Below are 16,849 nucleotides of genomic sequence, written 5' to 3' on the forward strand. Positions count from 1 at the left end.
AACCTTCCTTCCCTCTCCTTTCTTTCTTCTTTCCTTCCTTCCCTCCTTCCCCTCTCTTCCTTAAACTTCTCGTTCCACATTCTTTCCACCTTAATTCCATCCTTCCTTCAGCAGTCAATAGCGCTCGTTCACTCCTCACATTCACTTCCTTTTTCCAATTCCTTCTTCCTTCTATTCTTCACACGTTTCATATGAGTGTGTCTGTCTCCTTCATTTCTTTACATCTCCAAAATAGCTTTCTGTTTTTATTTTTTTCGAATATTTTGCTTTTTCACGTTTCTCAATCATTATTTGTTTTTGTCTTTCCAATTTTCTTCGATTCATTTATTTTCATTTCATTTCATATTCATTATTTTAGTTTTTCTTTTTCTACTTAATCTTCACTTTCCACTTTTTTTCTTTTCCTCTTTTGTCTCTTCTCCATTCAGGATTTTTTTCTTCTTTCCCGACGAGGATACGAACGAAGGGAGGAGAAGAAGAAGGAAGAGAATTTGGGAGGGGTCTCTCTCTCTCTCTCTCTCTCTCTCTCATTAAAGTTGTCGTTGAGTTTCGTTTTATCTGTGTTGTGTTGCGACGGAATGAAGGAACGAAGGAAAAAGGAAGGACAAGAAAGAGGAATGAGGAAGGGAAGAAGGAAAAAGAGAACGATGAGGGAGATGGCGGTAAGGGAATGAGTGATGAGAGTGGATAAGGAGACACGTTGATAAAAGTGAGATAAATAAGGAAGGAGAGAAAAAGAAAAGGAGAGAAGGAAGTGACCGAAGGAAGAGACGGAGGAGTTAGAAGAGGAAGAAAAAGGTAAGACATAGCAAGGGAAAATAGAGAAGAGGTGTGGAAAATGAAGTGACTAATGATAAAGAAAGCAAATAAGAAAAGAAAGACAAAAGTAAAGAAAGAAATCGGAGAAAAGAGAGAAAAGTTAAAGAAGACGAAGAAGTTAAAAGAAGGGGAAAGATTAAAGGAATATATAAAAAGTTAAATAAATGGAAGTTGTGGATAGTTATGTTAAAAAAAATAATAATTGTCTTGTTATCATCTATCATGTTGTTGTTGTTGTTGTTGTTGTTGTTGTTGTTGTTGTTGTTGTTGTTGTCGTTGTTGCTGTTGTTGTAGTTGCTATTTTGCTGTTGTTCTCGTGAATGGCGTCCAGTTATACACACACACACACACACACACACACACACACACACACACACACAAACACACACACACACAAAAGTGGGCCATGAGTGTTTTATTAATTATATACATTACAGGATGTCACAAGGTCGTACGTACACGAAACTATGTACACACACACACACACACACACACACACACACACACACACACACACACACACACACACACACACACGGGACTAGAAAGAGATTTGGCAACGTCGCAAACTCAAGCGTTGTGGAAGCGGCAACGTGGCGTCAGGAAAGAGGACACGGAAGAGGAGGAGGAGGAGGAGGAGGAGGAGAGCAATGAAGATGATAGGTGGGTGGATATAAAGAGAACCACACTGAAGAAGAAGAAGAAGAAGAAGAAGAAGAAGAAGAAGAAGAAGAAGAAGAAGAAGAAGAAGAAGAAGAAGAAGAAGAAGAAGAAGAAGAAGAAGAAGAAAAGAAGAAGAAGAAGAAGAAGAAGAAATATGAAGAAAAATAGTAAAGTACAAAGAAAAAGGATGAAGAGAAGAAGAAGGAGAAGAAAGAGGAGACAATGAAAATGAAGGAGGAGGAGGAAGAGGAGGAGGATGAGGAGGAGGAAGAAGAAGAAAAAAGAGAAGAAACTGACCCCACAAAAAACACAGCCGCAATAATAATAATAATAATAATAATAATAATAATAATAATAATAATAATAATAATAATAATAATAATAATAATAATAATAATAATAATAATAATAATAATGAGATCACATACACACAACCATCATCATCACCATCATCATCACCACATCGTTCTTCTTTTTTCTCTTCTCTTATCTTCTATTCATTTCAACACCACTATCATCACCATCACCATCACCACTCACATATATGTGTTCATCTTCACTCACATCACTTTCTTTTTACACTGAAATATTGAGAGTGAGTGAGTGAGTGAGTGAGTGAGCGAGTGTGAGAGAGAGAAAGCGTGACTCACTCTCAACCAGTTTATAAGTCACTCATCACAACCTTTTTTCTCCTTTTTTTCCTTCTCCAATACAACCACCATCACCACCACCACCAAAAAATCACCACACAATACATATCTAAACCACCACCATCATCACAACCACCACCACGAACACAGCGCAGCCATCACCACCAGCCAACCCACTCTTCATCCCCACCACCACCACCACCACTACCACCGCCCCACCACCACCACAATCACTGCTGCTGTTCGTCGAGGTGGTGGTGGTGATGGTGGTGCTGGTGATGGTGGCTGTTCCCGCTGTTCCCGCCGTTACTAGCGCTACTGTTGTTGTTATTCGTGGTCACTTGCTGGAACGTGGAACTCCAGTCAGGCAGGGAGACGGACTCGCGGGAGGATGGCTGACTGCACCAGTTCGTAAAGAGAGACTGTCATGCATAGTGCGGGTAGGCGGAGGAGATGTGGGAGGTCATGTGGGAGGGGTGATGCGTCATGGTGTGGCCCGAGGCAGCGGCGATGTTGGAGTAGAGGTTGGCGCTTGGGTTGGTCCAGTATGACGTTGGGGACTGGAAGATGCTGGCTGCTCGGGGGAGGGTTGGGATGCGAGGAATGGAGTGGAGAGAAGAGGGGTGAAGGAGTGAGGCGGGGGGAGAGGAAGTTGTTGGTGTGGATGGGAAGGTGAGGGAAGAGGTGAAAGAAAGAGGAGTGGAGTGAAGAGGGTGTGGAGTTGGCGTGAAGATGGTAAGATGGAGTAAGATATGGAAGGTTGGTGGATGTGTGTATGGAGTTGACGTAAGGGAGTGAAGTGAAGAGGTGGATGAGGATGATAGGATGAGCATGAGTTTTGGGGTTAGTGAGGAAATGGTGAAAGGAAATGTGAGGAAGACAGTGAGAAAGAGCGGAAGGTGTTGAAGAGGAGGAAAAGATGAAGGAGGAGGGAGGAAAGGAAGGGATGTAACAAGAGGAGGAAATAAATGGGGGCCAGTGAGAAAAGATGAAGGACAGGAGGCAAAGAAGAAGGGAGGGAGGAGAAAAATAAGCAAGGAGGAGGAAAGGAGGCAAAGAAGAAGGGAGGGAGGAAAAAAAGAAGCATGTGTTAGTAATTGTTAGTAGGAAGATGGACTAAAAAATACTACTTACAGCTAGACGTTAATTTATGAAAAAATGTAAGTTACAAGTGTTAATACTGTTAGTTGTAAGTTAGTTAGAAGCCACCACGGCTCATACAAACGAGCTATGTTAATATCTTAAGTAAACATTAAGGAAATTACAAACGATTAATATTTACAGGAATATTTATAATCAAGATGAAACATTCGCCGTTTGAGAGTATATTAACTTTCATGAAGACTAGATCATAAAAATGGAAGAAAGTGAAAATCTAACTAACACGATTCATTCCACTAAATCACAAACATGCACGTGCAGTATTAATTAAGAGGTTGTTAATTCATATGGAAATAAGGGATGCTGAGAGGCTGAGAAAGTGAGGGGGAGTAAGGCACGAGAGTAAAATGGAGGAGAGATGGACCAAGGATGCTGTGGATGAATAGATGATAAAAGAAAATTGATAAAGAAAGTGAATGCTAATATGTTGGATAGTGAAGAGGGAAGAAAGGCCAATAATACTTCGATGAACTGAATATAGATTGCAGGGAGGAGGACATACAACGACTACCGTTCAAAAACATAACGAAATCTCTCAAAAAACGCACATGTAACAGTCGTATTTAAATTTACGAAAGAACGAAAGAAAAAGAAAATAAGAAAAGAAAAAGGAAAACAAAAAAAGGCAGATCAGGCAAGACAAAACGGCACAGAAAGGAGAAAAATATAAAAGAAAACAAAAAGACAAGAAAATAATAAAACAGAGAAAAAATGAAGCAAAAGGCAGATATGCCATCATACTTATGGCAGTAGAAATATATGCAAAAAAAATGTGTTCATATAAATATTACACATACCAAAAAATAAATAAATAAATAAAAATAAAAAATATATATAAAGTAACAACCATGCAAAGACATCTCTCTCTCGCACTTCTGAGAAAGAGAAAAAAGGACTCCCTAGGTCTTTTTCTTGTCCACTTTCTTCCTGTAATATAGAGAAAGTGATACCATACCGAGAGAAAGAGAAAGGAACAAAAATGAAAACACTATACGAAATACGCCCCCAAAAAATACAAACGGTTAACAAATAATTAAAGCTTTCCAAAATAAACAAAAGAAAAATGAAAAGGAAAAAATACAAATATGATGATAACAATTTTCACATGTGAAGATAATATGAATAACTTACCGTGAAAAGAATTATGGACACAAAACAGAAAACAAATAGAAAACGAAGCTGCATTTTCAAACTTAAAAAGAGTGAAAAAACAACATTTATATATCCAAGCCATGCACGTAACAATACTCTTTAATACATAAAGTAAACAAAAAATAAAAGCTTTCTTACTACATTATCAGTAGCATCAACAACACAACAACACAACACCACTCAATACAGTACAACATTTACAACAACCAATAACCTCTTTTCTTCCTCTTCCTCCTCTTTATTACCAATCCCTCACTCCCTCTTTTTTACGGGAGAGGAGAGAGGCAAGACAAGGCATAAAAAAAAATAAAAAATCACCGAACACGCCACAAAAGAAGATTTCAACGGAGTCATCAATTTTGGCTGAAGAAGAAGTTTAAGTTATAAGAAAGTTAAAATACAGGCGAAGTTTTTTTTTTATAATTTAAGGAAAAAGAGAAAATGAAAAAGTGAATATCCTCATTTAATTTTACATTAATAAGTTTGACAGCAAAATTATGAACTAAAGTAGAAAGTCGTTTGCAAAAAGGCGAAGATACAAACGAAGGGAGACTGTTCCAAATTTACCAGTGGAAAGGATGAAAGAGTGACGATACTGAAAAACTCTTGCATAAGGAAGTGGGACAGCACATTAATGAGCTTAATTAAGTAGAAGACAATTTGCAGCATAAAAAAGAAAATACGGACGAAAGGAAGCTTCTATAACTGACCAGTTAAAAGGATGAGAGAATGACTTTACCGGATAACTCTTGCATAAGAAAGTGGGACAACATAAAGATAGATTTAAGTAGAGAATCTTATGCATTAGAGCAAGCCGAAGAAGAGAATAGCGGATACGACATGCCATCACTTCAAACAACCAAGTAAACAACCAAACCAACACAACTAGCCAACATGTAGGTACCAACACAAACAACCACTAATCAACCAACGCAACACAACTAGCCAACACGTACCACAAACAACCACTGATCAACCGACCAGTATCTCCTCACCTAATTCCTCACCTGCCGACGAAGGGATGCCAGTGTGGGTGCTCATGAAGTTCAGCTTGGTGGTGGGGTGGTAGGAGGACATGAACAGGTCGCTCTGGTACTTGTAGGCCGTGGGGTCGGTGCCGGCGGGCTGCGTGGCGGCGGCGAGACCCTGGAAATCAAACTTGTAGGCGTAGCGCTTCCCGTGTACCTTGGTCATAATGTTTTTGTCGTAGTAATACCTGGAGGGAGAGAAGGAGACGGAGGGAGAGGGTTAGAATGGGCGTTATTGAGGTTATGTTAGGTTAGATTATAATAGGTTCGGTTAGGTTATATTTGTAGGTTAGACAAGATAAGGACAGTGATTGCAAGTGTTAATTAAAGAGGAAGAGAAAAGGTCATGATGTTTTTGTGGTAGTAATACCTGGAGGGAGAGAAGGAGACGGAGGGAGAGGGTTAGAATGGGCGTTATTGAGGTTATGTTAGGTTAGATTATAATAGGTTCGTTTAGGTTATATTTGTAGGTTAGACTAGATAAGGGCAGTGATTGTGAGTGTTAAAGAAGATAAAAGGGATAAAAGGAGAGGGTTAAATAGTGCGTTAGTGAGGTTAGGCTGGGCTAGGTTAAGTTAGGTTAGTTTAGGGCAATGTGGTTTTGAGAGGGAGAGAACAATGAGAAAAGATAAATAGAGAGAGAATTGGTTAGAGGAAAATAAATTAAGAAAAAGAAAGAAAAACAGAGAAAAAAAGGAGAGAGAGAGAGAGAGAGAGAGAGAGAGAGAGAGAGAGAGAGAGAGAGAGAGAGAGAGAGAAATATACCATGTCACACACTTATCTTGCACTCAATCTTGCCTTTGAAACGCGCGCGCACACACACACACACACACACACACACACACACACACACTTTATTCTTCTTTGCATTTTACTTCTTTTTACTTTCTTTGACACCACCACCACCACCACCACCATCACCTCCACCACCACCACCAACAACAACAACAACAACATCACAACCACTCCACTTGAAGTTCCCTTTGCACCAAATATATATTATACTCTCTCTCTCTCTCTCTCTCTCATTCTCTTTCATTCTCTTTCATTCACTCTCATCCTCTTTTTTTCCCTCCTCTTTTTCTCTCCTTCTTTTATTCTTTCCTTATTTCTTTTATTCTTTCTTTCCTTTCTTCCTTCCTTTTTTTCCTTTCTTCCTTCTTTCCTTTCCTTTTTTTATTTTCTTCTTTCCTTTTCTTGTATTCTTTCACTCATTCTTACTATCCATCCATCAATCTATCTATATATCTATCTATCTACCTACCTATCTAACTATCTATCTATCTAACCATCTATGTATCCCTATCCCTATCTATCAATCTATCAATCACAACACTGCCAAATCTTCCATAGCATATCCCCAAAACACTTTTCCTTTTACTCATCTCGCATCCCCTTAACACCTTCCTTCCTTCCATCCCCTTACAGCCTCCTCATCCTCACCTCAGTGCTCTGGAAAGCTTGTCGTAGTTCATGTTGGGCTTGGACTTCCTCTCCCCCCAGCGGCGCGCCACCTCGTCGGGGTCCGTCAGTTTGAACTCCCCGTTGGTGCCCTCCCACGTGATGCAGTTGGCGTTGGACGAGTCTGACAGCAGCTCCAGAAGGAATTGCCACAGCTGAATCTGCCCTGAACCTGCGGAGGGGAAGAGAAGGAAGGAAAGATGTGAAAAGGGGGTCGGTATATATAAACGATTCCGCTTCTCACAAAAACAATTTCCAAAGGTTAAAAAGGAGATTAGCCGGGGTTTTATAAGTATTTTTTCCACGTTCACGGTAAAAGAGAGGAGAATCAGACTATCACCATGGTTATTAAACTACCCATGGAAATGAGCAAAACGCCTATGAAAGCCTTGTCAAATGTGTATGCTTGGGCGCCGGTGCTTAAGAATACGACTCAAGGAAGGATGAAACTGAGGAGGTATTGACGGTTTAAGTCTTTAAGAGATGAGAGAGGAAGAGAGAGTGAAAAGAGGTATTAGAATATATCGTTGTGGTGTTATGGGTTGAATACAAGAGGATAAAGTGATGAAAGATTTTTGAGTGGTTGTTTCTTGCATCAAACGACAGATCAACTATGGAAGAAAAAAAATGTTGGAAAAGGAAGAAGAGAAAGTAGAAGAAATGTGGATGAAGTATGAAGAGTTATAATAAAAAAAGGGGGAAGAAAAGGAAGGAAGAATTAAAAGAGGACGGAATATGGAAGAGGAAGAAATACAGATGAAAGAAATTTGAGGAAAAGAGGAAGAACTAGGAAAAAAGGAAAGAATTTGTACGACGAGGAAAAGTAGAAGGAAAGTGGAACAACAATTAAAGTGAATAAAAAAAAGAAAAGAGGAAGAAAAATAATGTGGGTCAGAAGAAAGGAAACGCAAAAGAAGTTAGCGATGGATAAGTCAAAGAAATAAAAGATACTAAAATTAACTTATCTACAGAGGAAAGTGATGGAGTGAGAGAGGAAAAAAAAGAAAGAATGAATGAATGAATAGGAATAAAAAACAACAATTGAACGAACAAAATGAAAATGAAGTAGTTAGCAATAAAGAAAAATGAAGAAAGAAAGCAATCGAAGAGAAAAAGAAAAATATATTATAATTGACAGAGGGATGCAAGAAAGAAAAATAAAAAAAGACAAAAAAAAAAGAAGTTAGCGATGAAAAATATAAAAACGGAATATTAAAAAAAAGAAGAAAGACAATAGAGAATAATGAAATGTAGAAAAAAGGAAAGGAGAAAAAAGGAAAGGAAGGAAGAACCACAAATGTCGGCATTAATTAGAGACATTTAGAGGAGCTGCAGGAGGGAAAGAAGGAAGGAAGGAAGGAAGGAAGGAAAGACAGCGGTTGTTTTGAGTAAATTATGGCAGAAGTAGGCGTGTGTGTGTGTGTGTGTGTGTGTGTGTGTGTGTGTGTGTAATACAGAGAGAGAGAGAGAGAGAGAGAGAGAGAGAGAGAGAGAGAGAGAGAGAGAGAGAGAGAGAGAGAGAGAGAGAGAGAGAGAGAGAGAGAGAGAGAGAGAGAGAGAGAGAGAGAGAGAGAGAGAGAGAGAGAGAGAGAGGAAACATGTGGGCGTGAGAGAAGGAAGGAAGAGGAAGGAGGACGGAAGGATGAAGGAAATGACCGATTGTATGAATGAGGGAAAAGAGGAGAGGAGGAAGAGGAAGAGGAAGAGGAGGAGGAGGGAAGGGAGGAAGACAAGGGAAGAGGAGAGAGGGGAAGCGGAGCAGAGACACGACAGAAGAGAAGAGAGTGAAAGAAAGGAGGAAGAGGAGGAGGAGGAGGAGGAGGAAGAGACTGATCAGGAAGGAAAGGAGGAAGGAAAGAAGGAAGAAACAATTTGGAGGAGGAAAATGGAGGAGGATGGGTGGGTTACGGAGGAGGAAACGGAGGAAAGGAGGAAGAGAGAGAGAGAGAGAGAGAGAGAGAGAGAGAGAGAGAGAGAGAGAGAGAGAGAGAGAGAGAGAGAGAGAGAGAGAGAGAGAGAGAGAGAGAGAGAGAGAGAGAGAGAGAGAGAGAGAGAGAGAGAGAGAGACACCAAGACTACAAGAAACACGACAGTTAACACCATCTCCTCCTCCTCCTCCTCCTCCTCCTCCTCCTCCTCCTCTTCCTTCTCCACCAGGCGGCATGGCATTGATCCTTCAACCAAGGCCACCACCACCACTGCCTCCTCCTCTCAAACTTCCTTCCCAAACTCCTCCTCCTCCTCCTCCTCCTCCTCTCATCCTCCACCATCTTCCCTTCTTCACTACCGCCACGCTATCACCACCGCCATCATCACCACCACCACCTCCATCACCATTATATTCAACACCAACACTGCCATCACCTCCATTATCATTCTACCTTCACCACCATAACACCTCCTCCTCCTCTTCCTCCTCCTCCTCCTCCTCCTCCTCCTCCTCTTTGTACGACCAACACCAACACAACGGAAAAAGGAATAGGCGAATGAATGAATGAATGGAAAAATAAATAGGAAGGAAAAATAAAGGGAAGGATGAGAGGAAGGAAGGAAGGAAGAATAAAAGGAAGGAGATAGGAGAATTCGCAAACACACACACACACACACACACACACACACACACACACACACACACACTAATAGACAAAAAAAAATGATAATAAAGGAAAAAAATGAGAGGGCAGACGAAGTGAAAGAAGGAAGAAAGAAAGGAACAAAGACACGAACGTAGAAACAAAAAAAGGAAGAAAAATAATGAAAGAAAGGAATAAAATAGTAGAGTTAACAGATAATACATGACATTTAAAACACACACGCACACACACACACACACACACACGCACGAACACACGTACCTGAGGAGGCCAGTCGGCTGCTCGTTGGTCCAAACATCTGGTAGGGATCTGGGGGGGAGGGGGAGGGCGGGCGGGTTAGTATGTTTATTTGTTTGTTTGTTTGTGTGTTTGTGTTTTAAATGAAATATAATACCTTTGAACTCTACTATTATACTCCTTTCTTTCTTTCTTTCCTTCTATCAAATGTAGTTCACTCATTCTTTTTCTTTATTCTTTCTTTTTTCTTCCTTTCTTTCTCTCTTTCTTCATTTATTCATTTATTTCCTTATTTCTTCCATATTTGTTTGCTTACATACTTAGCTATATATATATTTTTCCTTTTCATCTTTTTTCCGTTCCAATCTTTCAAGTTTTTCTTTCACAATTTGCTCCTTTCTCATGTGTCTGTGTGTGTGTGTGTGTGTGTGTGTGTGTGTGTGTGTGTGTGTGTGTGTGTGTGTGTGTTGTGTGTGTCATCAAACTCTCCCATTCCCTTTCTCCTACACGTACACACAACTTTAAAAACAAACACACGCACACACACAAAAAAAAAAATAAGTAATGAAAATCCATAACTTGAGAACCACACATTGAAAACACGTTCTTCATTCTTTTTTTTTCCTTTTTCTCTCCACCAAAGAAGAAAATAAAGAGGAAGGGAGGAAAAAAGGCTTAGAAAAGAAGAAGAAAATTAAACTATTGACACATTCCCAATACAGCACACACACACACACACACACACACACACACACACACACACACACACACAAGAAAACCAGAACCCCGCCTCCTCCCTCTCCTTCCTTCCCATCACTCCCCCCTTCCCCCTTTCCAGTTCCCTCCCTATCCCTCCCCCACCTCACACACGCACACACACACAAACACACCGCCAGGAGGCCAAACAAACACCGCCCGGGCACACACTCTACAAAAGTCTCTCTCTCGCTCTCGCTCTCTTTCTCCCCCTTTTCTTTATTTCCATTCCCAGATTCCTGATTCCTATTCCCACCACGGCTTCCTTAAAAGTCAGTTCACTCCTTGGTTAAACACTCCTGGCCGCGGAGGAGGAGGAGGAGGAGGAGGAGGAGGAGGAGGAGTAGAGGAGGAGGAGGAAGAGGAGGAGGAGGAGGAAGTAAAGCTGATGGGTTAGGATTAGACTAGGAAGAAGGGGCGTTAGGTTTGAAGGAGGAGGAGGACGAGAGGAGGAGGAGGAGGAGGAGAAGGAAGAGGAGAAGGAGGAGGAGGAGAAAACACTGTAGCAAAAGACGAGTGAAAGAGAAAGTAAGATAAGCAACAGAAGATGAAGGAGAAAGGTTGAATAAAAAGAAGGGGGAAGAGGGGAAAGAAAATAAAAATGAGGAGGAGGAGGAAAATGAAAAGAACCTCGAGGCATTTCCAGAAACGAGTTGAGGAGGAAGAAGAAGAGGAGGAGGAGGAGGGAGAGAAGTAGACGATGACGGAGAAAGAAGATTCGGTAAAGGAGAAGGAATAAGATGATAAACGAGGAGAAGGAGGAGAAGAGGTAATGAGAGTGAGTTTGAGCAGGAGGAGAAGGAGGAGGAGGTGGAGAAGAAGAAAAAAAATATATAACTAAAGAAGAACCTCGACAGAAAAGAAAGGAGAAAGACCAACTAAAAAGAAGAAAAGAAAAAGAAAATGGAGAAAATATTTGACGACCAGGAAAAAAAAAAAGAATGAAACTAATAGAGATAATTAGAAGGAAAAAAGGAAAAATAGAAAAGATAAAAAGAATGAAAAAAAACGCAAGGAAAAGAAAGAGAAGGAAATAGTTGAGGAAAAAGGAGAAAGCTAATAGAGAGAGAGAGAGAGAGAGAGAGAGAGAGAGAGAGAGAGAGAGAGAGAGAGAGAGAGAGAGTACAGCGAGAGCGAGAGTAAGAGCGAGAGCAAGAGAGAGAGAGAGAGGAAGAGACACAAAGAGAGACCCAACACACAAAGAAAATGGGGAACAAAATGAATTCTCTGCAGCATAATAATAATAATAATAATAATAATAATAATAATAATAATAATAATAACAATAATAATAATAACGTGTAAATTGGGTTTTGTGTTTCATTTAATACAGATGGTTTAGCGTAACTTCTATGTCATTGCTATTATAGGCGATAACATATTGTATATCATTCTTAACATAAATATTAGTTATTATTACACTCTCTTACGCACTAAAATATCCTTGCCTATTTACTTTAAACTTTCCTTTTGGTATTAATTGATTTTTATCGTAATTCAAGTTCACTAGGTGTCAAAAAGACATTATATACTACTACTACTACTGCTACTACTACCACTACTTCGACTACTACTTCGACTACTACTACTACTACTACTACTACGGCTACCTGCATAGAGAAAAAAAATAGTAGTAAATTCTTTCAAAAAAATATTCTAGGTCGGTAATTTACTCTCAATCTGTCCTGTCTGGCAAATTCTCTCTCTCTCTCTCTCTCTCAACAACAATAACCTTCCTCCTTTCCTATCGCAATATCCTGCTCCTGAAAACCACCTCTCTCTGGATACCAAGTCCTTGTCTTTTTCTCCTTAGAGTTTTGTGTAATTTCTCTCTCTCTCTCTCTCTCTCTGCTAACACACACACACACACACACACACACACACACCAAAAAGAGCGATTTTATGTGTTTGAACGTTTAAGGTTCCGTTCACGTGGGTTTAATAATGTGTGTGTGTGTGTGTGTGTGTGTGTGTGTGTGTGTGTGTGTGTGTGTAGGTGGAATATTGAGAAGCTGAACACATGGAATATTAATATCTGAACTGCAAGCTCTCTCTCTCTCTCTCTCTCTCTCTCTCTCTCTCTCTCTCCGGGCTGGGTACGAATCAATAATCTCTTAGTTCCATTTTGAGTCAATTAAATATGGAAATGTGAAGGTGGTGGCGGCGGAACATTTTGACAAACTTAAACTTGCTCGATTACCATGAGGAAGAGGTTGTAATGCTGATGATGATGATGATGATAGTGATGGTAACAAAAATGATGGTAAAATATAAGAGAAGTAGAAAAATAATGGAAAAAGAGAAAAGAATAGAAGGTAGCAATACTGAAATAATAATGATAATAATAATAATAATAATAATAATAATAATAATAATAATAATAATAATAAGAAGAAGAAGAAGAAGAAGAAGAAGAAGAACAATTTAACTTTACTATTTCTTACATACATCTTTATAAGAGAGAGAGAGAGAGAGAGAGAGAGAGAGAGAGAGAGAGAGAGAGAGAGAGAGAGAGAGAGAGAGAGAGCAAATCTTTCCCAATCTCAGACCACAAAATCATAAAAACGTGTGTGTGTGTGTGTGTGTGTGTGTGTGTGTGTGTGTGTGTGTGTGTGTGTGTGTGTGTGTGTGTGTATGTGTTACACCCTCAAACACTCCAGCTTTTATTGAGGCCGGGAGGCAAAATCTCTCTCTCTCTCTCTCTCTCTCATAATATTCCTTTTTTTTTCCTTTTTTCTCCTTCCTTCGTCTCTTCCTTTCTTCCTTCCTTCTTCCTTCTCTTCCTTCTTTCCTTCCTTCCTTCTCCTTTTCTTCCTTTCTTCCTTCCCTGTCCTCTTCAAATGCCTTCAGTCACCTCCAGATATGTCCCTCCTCCTCCTCCTCCTCCTCCTCCTCCTCCTCCTCCGGGATATCAAAGAATCAGGACTGGAAAAAGAGGGAACGAAAGGAGGGAGAGAAAATGGAGGAGGAGAGGAATAGGAAAAAATTGTGAAGAGAAAATTGTGAGCGAAAGCAAAAGAGAAAAAGGAGAAAAAGAATGAGAAAGTGAAAGTTTAAAGGGACTGGGATTTCTTTTATTCTGTTCTCTCTTTTCTTCTTCTTCATGTTTGTCTTCTTTGTGTTCTTTTTTTCTCTTATTTCTCTTCATGTCCTACATAATCATCATCTTTCCCTTGATCCTTCATTTTCCCTTCTTTCTTTCATCTTTTTTTTCTCCTCTTCTGTGTTTTTATCGTTTTATTTCCTTTTTTTTGCTCTTATTTCGTTCCTTAGTTTATCTTTTCTTCCTCCTCCTTCTTCTCTATTCTATTCATTTTCTTTCTTTCTAAATTTATTCCTCTTTTCTTCTCATTCTGTTTTTATCATATTTTTCTTCTCATTTTCGTTTGAATCTCCATTACGTTTTTTTTCCCTCTCTTTTTTCCTTCTTCTTTTCTCATCCTTCTTACTTTTAAATCTCTTCTCTTCATCTATTCTCCTCTTTTATCTTTTTTCTTCCTCATCTCCTTCACCATTACATTTCTTCTTCCTCTCTCTCTTGCTCTCTCTCCTCCTCTTCTTTTCCTCCTCCTCTTATTTTCTCTCCCTTTCCCTCATTCGTACCTTGGGATGATTTCCGGCACTCTCAATCACTATCATGAGGAGGGAGGGAGAGGAGGAAGAGTAGGGAGGAGAGGAGGAGAGGGAGAGAGGTGGGTGGGAAGAAGCCAAATAGGAAAGAAGATAAGAGGGAAGGAAGGGAGGGAGGGAAGGAAGAAATACCAGCGCTGAAATGAAGTTAAGAAAAGGAAGGAAGGAAGGAGGAGGAAGAGAAGGAGGCAAAAGAGAGGAAAAGGAAGGAAGGAAGGAAGGAAGAAGTGAAGGAGGCGAAAGAGAGGAAAAGGAAGGAAGGAAGGAAGAAGTGAATGAGGCGAAAGAGAGGAAAAGAAGGAAGGAAGGAGAAGAGAAGGAAGCGAAAGAGAGGAAAAGGAAGGAAGGAAGGAGAAGAGAAGGCGAAAGAGAGGAAAAGGAAGGAAGGAAGGAAGGAAGAAAGGTATAAAGGAAGGAGGGAAGTAAAACGAGAAATAGGAAACGAAAATATGAAGGATGTAGATAAGGATTTGGTAGGTAAGCAAATGTATAGGTAGATAATTATATAGGTAAGGACGTAGGTTAATAAGCAGGTAGGTAGGTAGACAGAGGTAGATGGACACAAGCTCTACCTTCATAAGTCATTCCCTTGATATCAGCTTCAACAATACCAGTCACACAGACACCGCTTCCTATACACAAGCTTTCAATGAACCACTTTTACGGGTTAATGGCTACAGAAAAAAGTATAAAAAGCTATAAAATATGAATGCAGGAGATTGAAGTGAGTAAATATATGAATGAAAAGATGATGATAATATAGATGAATGAAGAGATAAATAGAAAACGGAACTCTTGAATATAAAAAGTAATTCGAGTAAACAGATAAAAAAAATACTAACCAATCCACCCAAAAAAAAATCAAAACAAAAAACAAATAACAAAACAAGAGGAGACAATCACGCTTACGCAACCCCCCCCCCCTTCTCTCTCTCTCTCTCTCTCTCTCTCTCTCTCTCTAAGAGAGAGAGAGAGAGAGAGAGAGAGAGAGAGAGAGAGAGAGGGCGGGTCTCTCTCTCTCTCTCCGCCATTCCTCCCGATTCTCACAGTTGCCAGATCCATGAGAGATCCCGCCCACCTCTCTCTCTCTCTCTCTCTCTCTCTCCTTTTCTCTGATTTTTTGGCCCTTTTCTTCTTTTTTCTTTATTCTTTATTCTTTTTCTTGTTTATTATATTTTGTTTTGATGTTTTTTTTAATTTCCTCTTTCTTTAATTCTTTTTTCTTTCTTTCTTTCTTTCTTTCTTTCTTTCTTTCTTTCTTTCTTTCGTATCCTTTTCCTCATCTTTCTGGTCTTCTTCTTCCTCTTCTTCTCCAATCCATTTTGTTTTTCTCTGCTCTTTTGTTTCTTCACCTTATTTTCCTTCTTTTTTTCTTTCCTCTTTTTTCTGTCTTCCTCTTCCACTTATTTGCGAACCTATTTTTTTCTTTTCTTTCCTTTCCATGCTTTCATTTTTTTCTTATTTCTTTTTCTTTTTTCTAACTCGTATTCAATTTTCCTGCTTCTTCATTTCTCTCAGTTCTTCTTATTCTTCTTGTTATTTTCCATTCCCTCTTTCTTAGTTTTCATGATCATTTTTTTCCTCCCGCCCAGCCATTCCTTTCGTCCTCCGTCTCCTCTTTCTCCTCCTCCTCTCTTCCAACTCTTCTTCCAGTATATCTCTCCGCCTACCTCCTCTTCTTCCTCCTCCTCCTCTCTCTTCCTCCTGTTTCTTCTCTTTTCTCCTTTCTCTTCCCGCTCTTCTCCTCCTCCTTCTTCTCTTTTCTTCCTCCTTCATCTCTCTTTTTCTCTTCCCGTCTATCTCTTCCTTTTCCTTCTGATAACTCTTACCCGCTACCTCCCTTTTCCTCTTCATTCTCTCTTCCTCCTTTCTCTCTCTTCTTCCTTATTCCTCTCGCTTCTTCCTTCTTCATATCTCCTCTTCTTTCTTTGCATCTCTTCTTCCTTCGTTCTATCTTTCTCTTCCTTCTGATATCTCTTCCTACTTACTTCCTCCTTCTCCTCCCTCTCTCTTTTCTCTCTTCTTCCTTTCTGTTCCTCCCGCCAAGCTCTTCTCTCTGCTTCCTCTCTCTCTTGCTCTATCTTCCCGCCCAGTCTTCCTTGTAATGCCTCTCGTACCGCCCACTTCCTCCTCCTCCCGCCCACCTCTTCCCGCTCTCTCTCTCTCTCTCTTCCTCTTCCTTTTCGTCTTGCATTCACTTATTTATTCCTCTTTAATCGTTTTCCTACTCCTCCCACCCACTTTCTTCCTTCTTCCCTTTTCCTTACTCCTCTTCTCTTCTTCTTCCCTTTCTTTATCTAACTCCTCCTTTCCACTCCCTTCCTTCTCCCTTCTTCCATATCTCGTTCTTCATCTAACTCCTCTATCCACTCTATTCTTTCTCCTCTTCCTCTTCCTCTCCTTTAATAAACTCCTTTCCTTTTTCTCTTCCTCTTCCCGTTCTTTCGTCTTCTCATCTCGTTTCTCCTATTTTTCCTCTTGTTTTCTTTTTGACAATTAATTTTCTTGCTACTTTCTTTTTCCATACATTCTTTTCTCACTCTTTTCCTCCACAGTTACTTTCCTCCGCCTTATATAATCAATTTCTATGATTCTTTTTTTAAATTTACATTCGTTTGTGGCTTCCTATTTCTTCCCTTTTTTTTTTTCATTCCGTCTTCTTTCCACTAATTCTTCCATTATTTCTTCTCCTCCCGTT

General features: G+C 39.8%; 1 protein-coding gene across 5 annotated transcripts in view; it reads right to left on the reverse strand.

The window, feature by feature from the left end:
* Positions 1-204: 204 nt before the first annotated feature.
* LOC127009479 (transcriptional regulator ERG homolog) overlaps positions 205-16,849 on the reverse strand; it is a 146,832-nt gene continuing 130,187 nt past the window's right edge. For 3 of the 5 annotated variants that reach the window (XM_050882579.1, XM_050882581.1, XM_050882583.1), the window contains 4 exons: positions 9,790-9,837; positions 6,917-7,106; positions 5,441-5,661; positions 205-2,706 (listed from right to left, as the gene is read on the reverse strand). In XM_050882579.1, the coding sequence (XP_050738536.1) occupies positions 2,558-2,706; positions 5,441-5,661; positions 6,917-7,106; positions 9,790-9,837 (608 nt within the window). In that variant the 3' untranslated portion in view covers positions 205-2,557. The remainder of the gene's footprint in view (positions 2,707-5,440; positions 5,662-6,916; positions 7,107-9,789; positions 9,838-16,849) is intronic. The other 2 variants (XM_050882580.1, XM_050882582.1) reach the window with 1 other exon arrangement.

Source organism: Eriocheir sinensis, chromosome 41 (assembly GCF_024679095.1).
Source record: "Eriocheir sinensis breed Jianghai 21 chromosome 41, ASM2467909v1, whole genome shotgun sequence".
NCBI classification, from domain to species: domain Eukaryota; kingdom Metazoa; phylum Arthropoda; class Malacostraca; order Decapoda; family Varunidae; genus Eriocheir; species Eriocheir sinensis.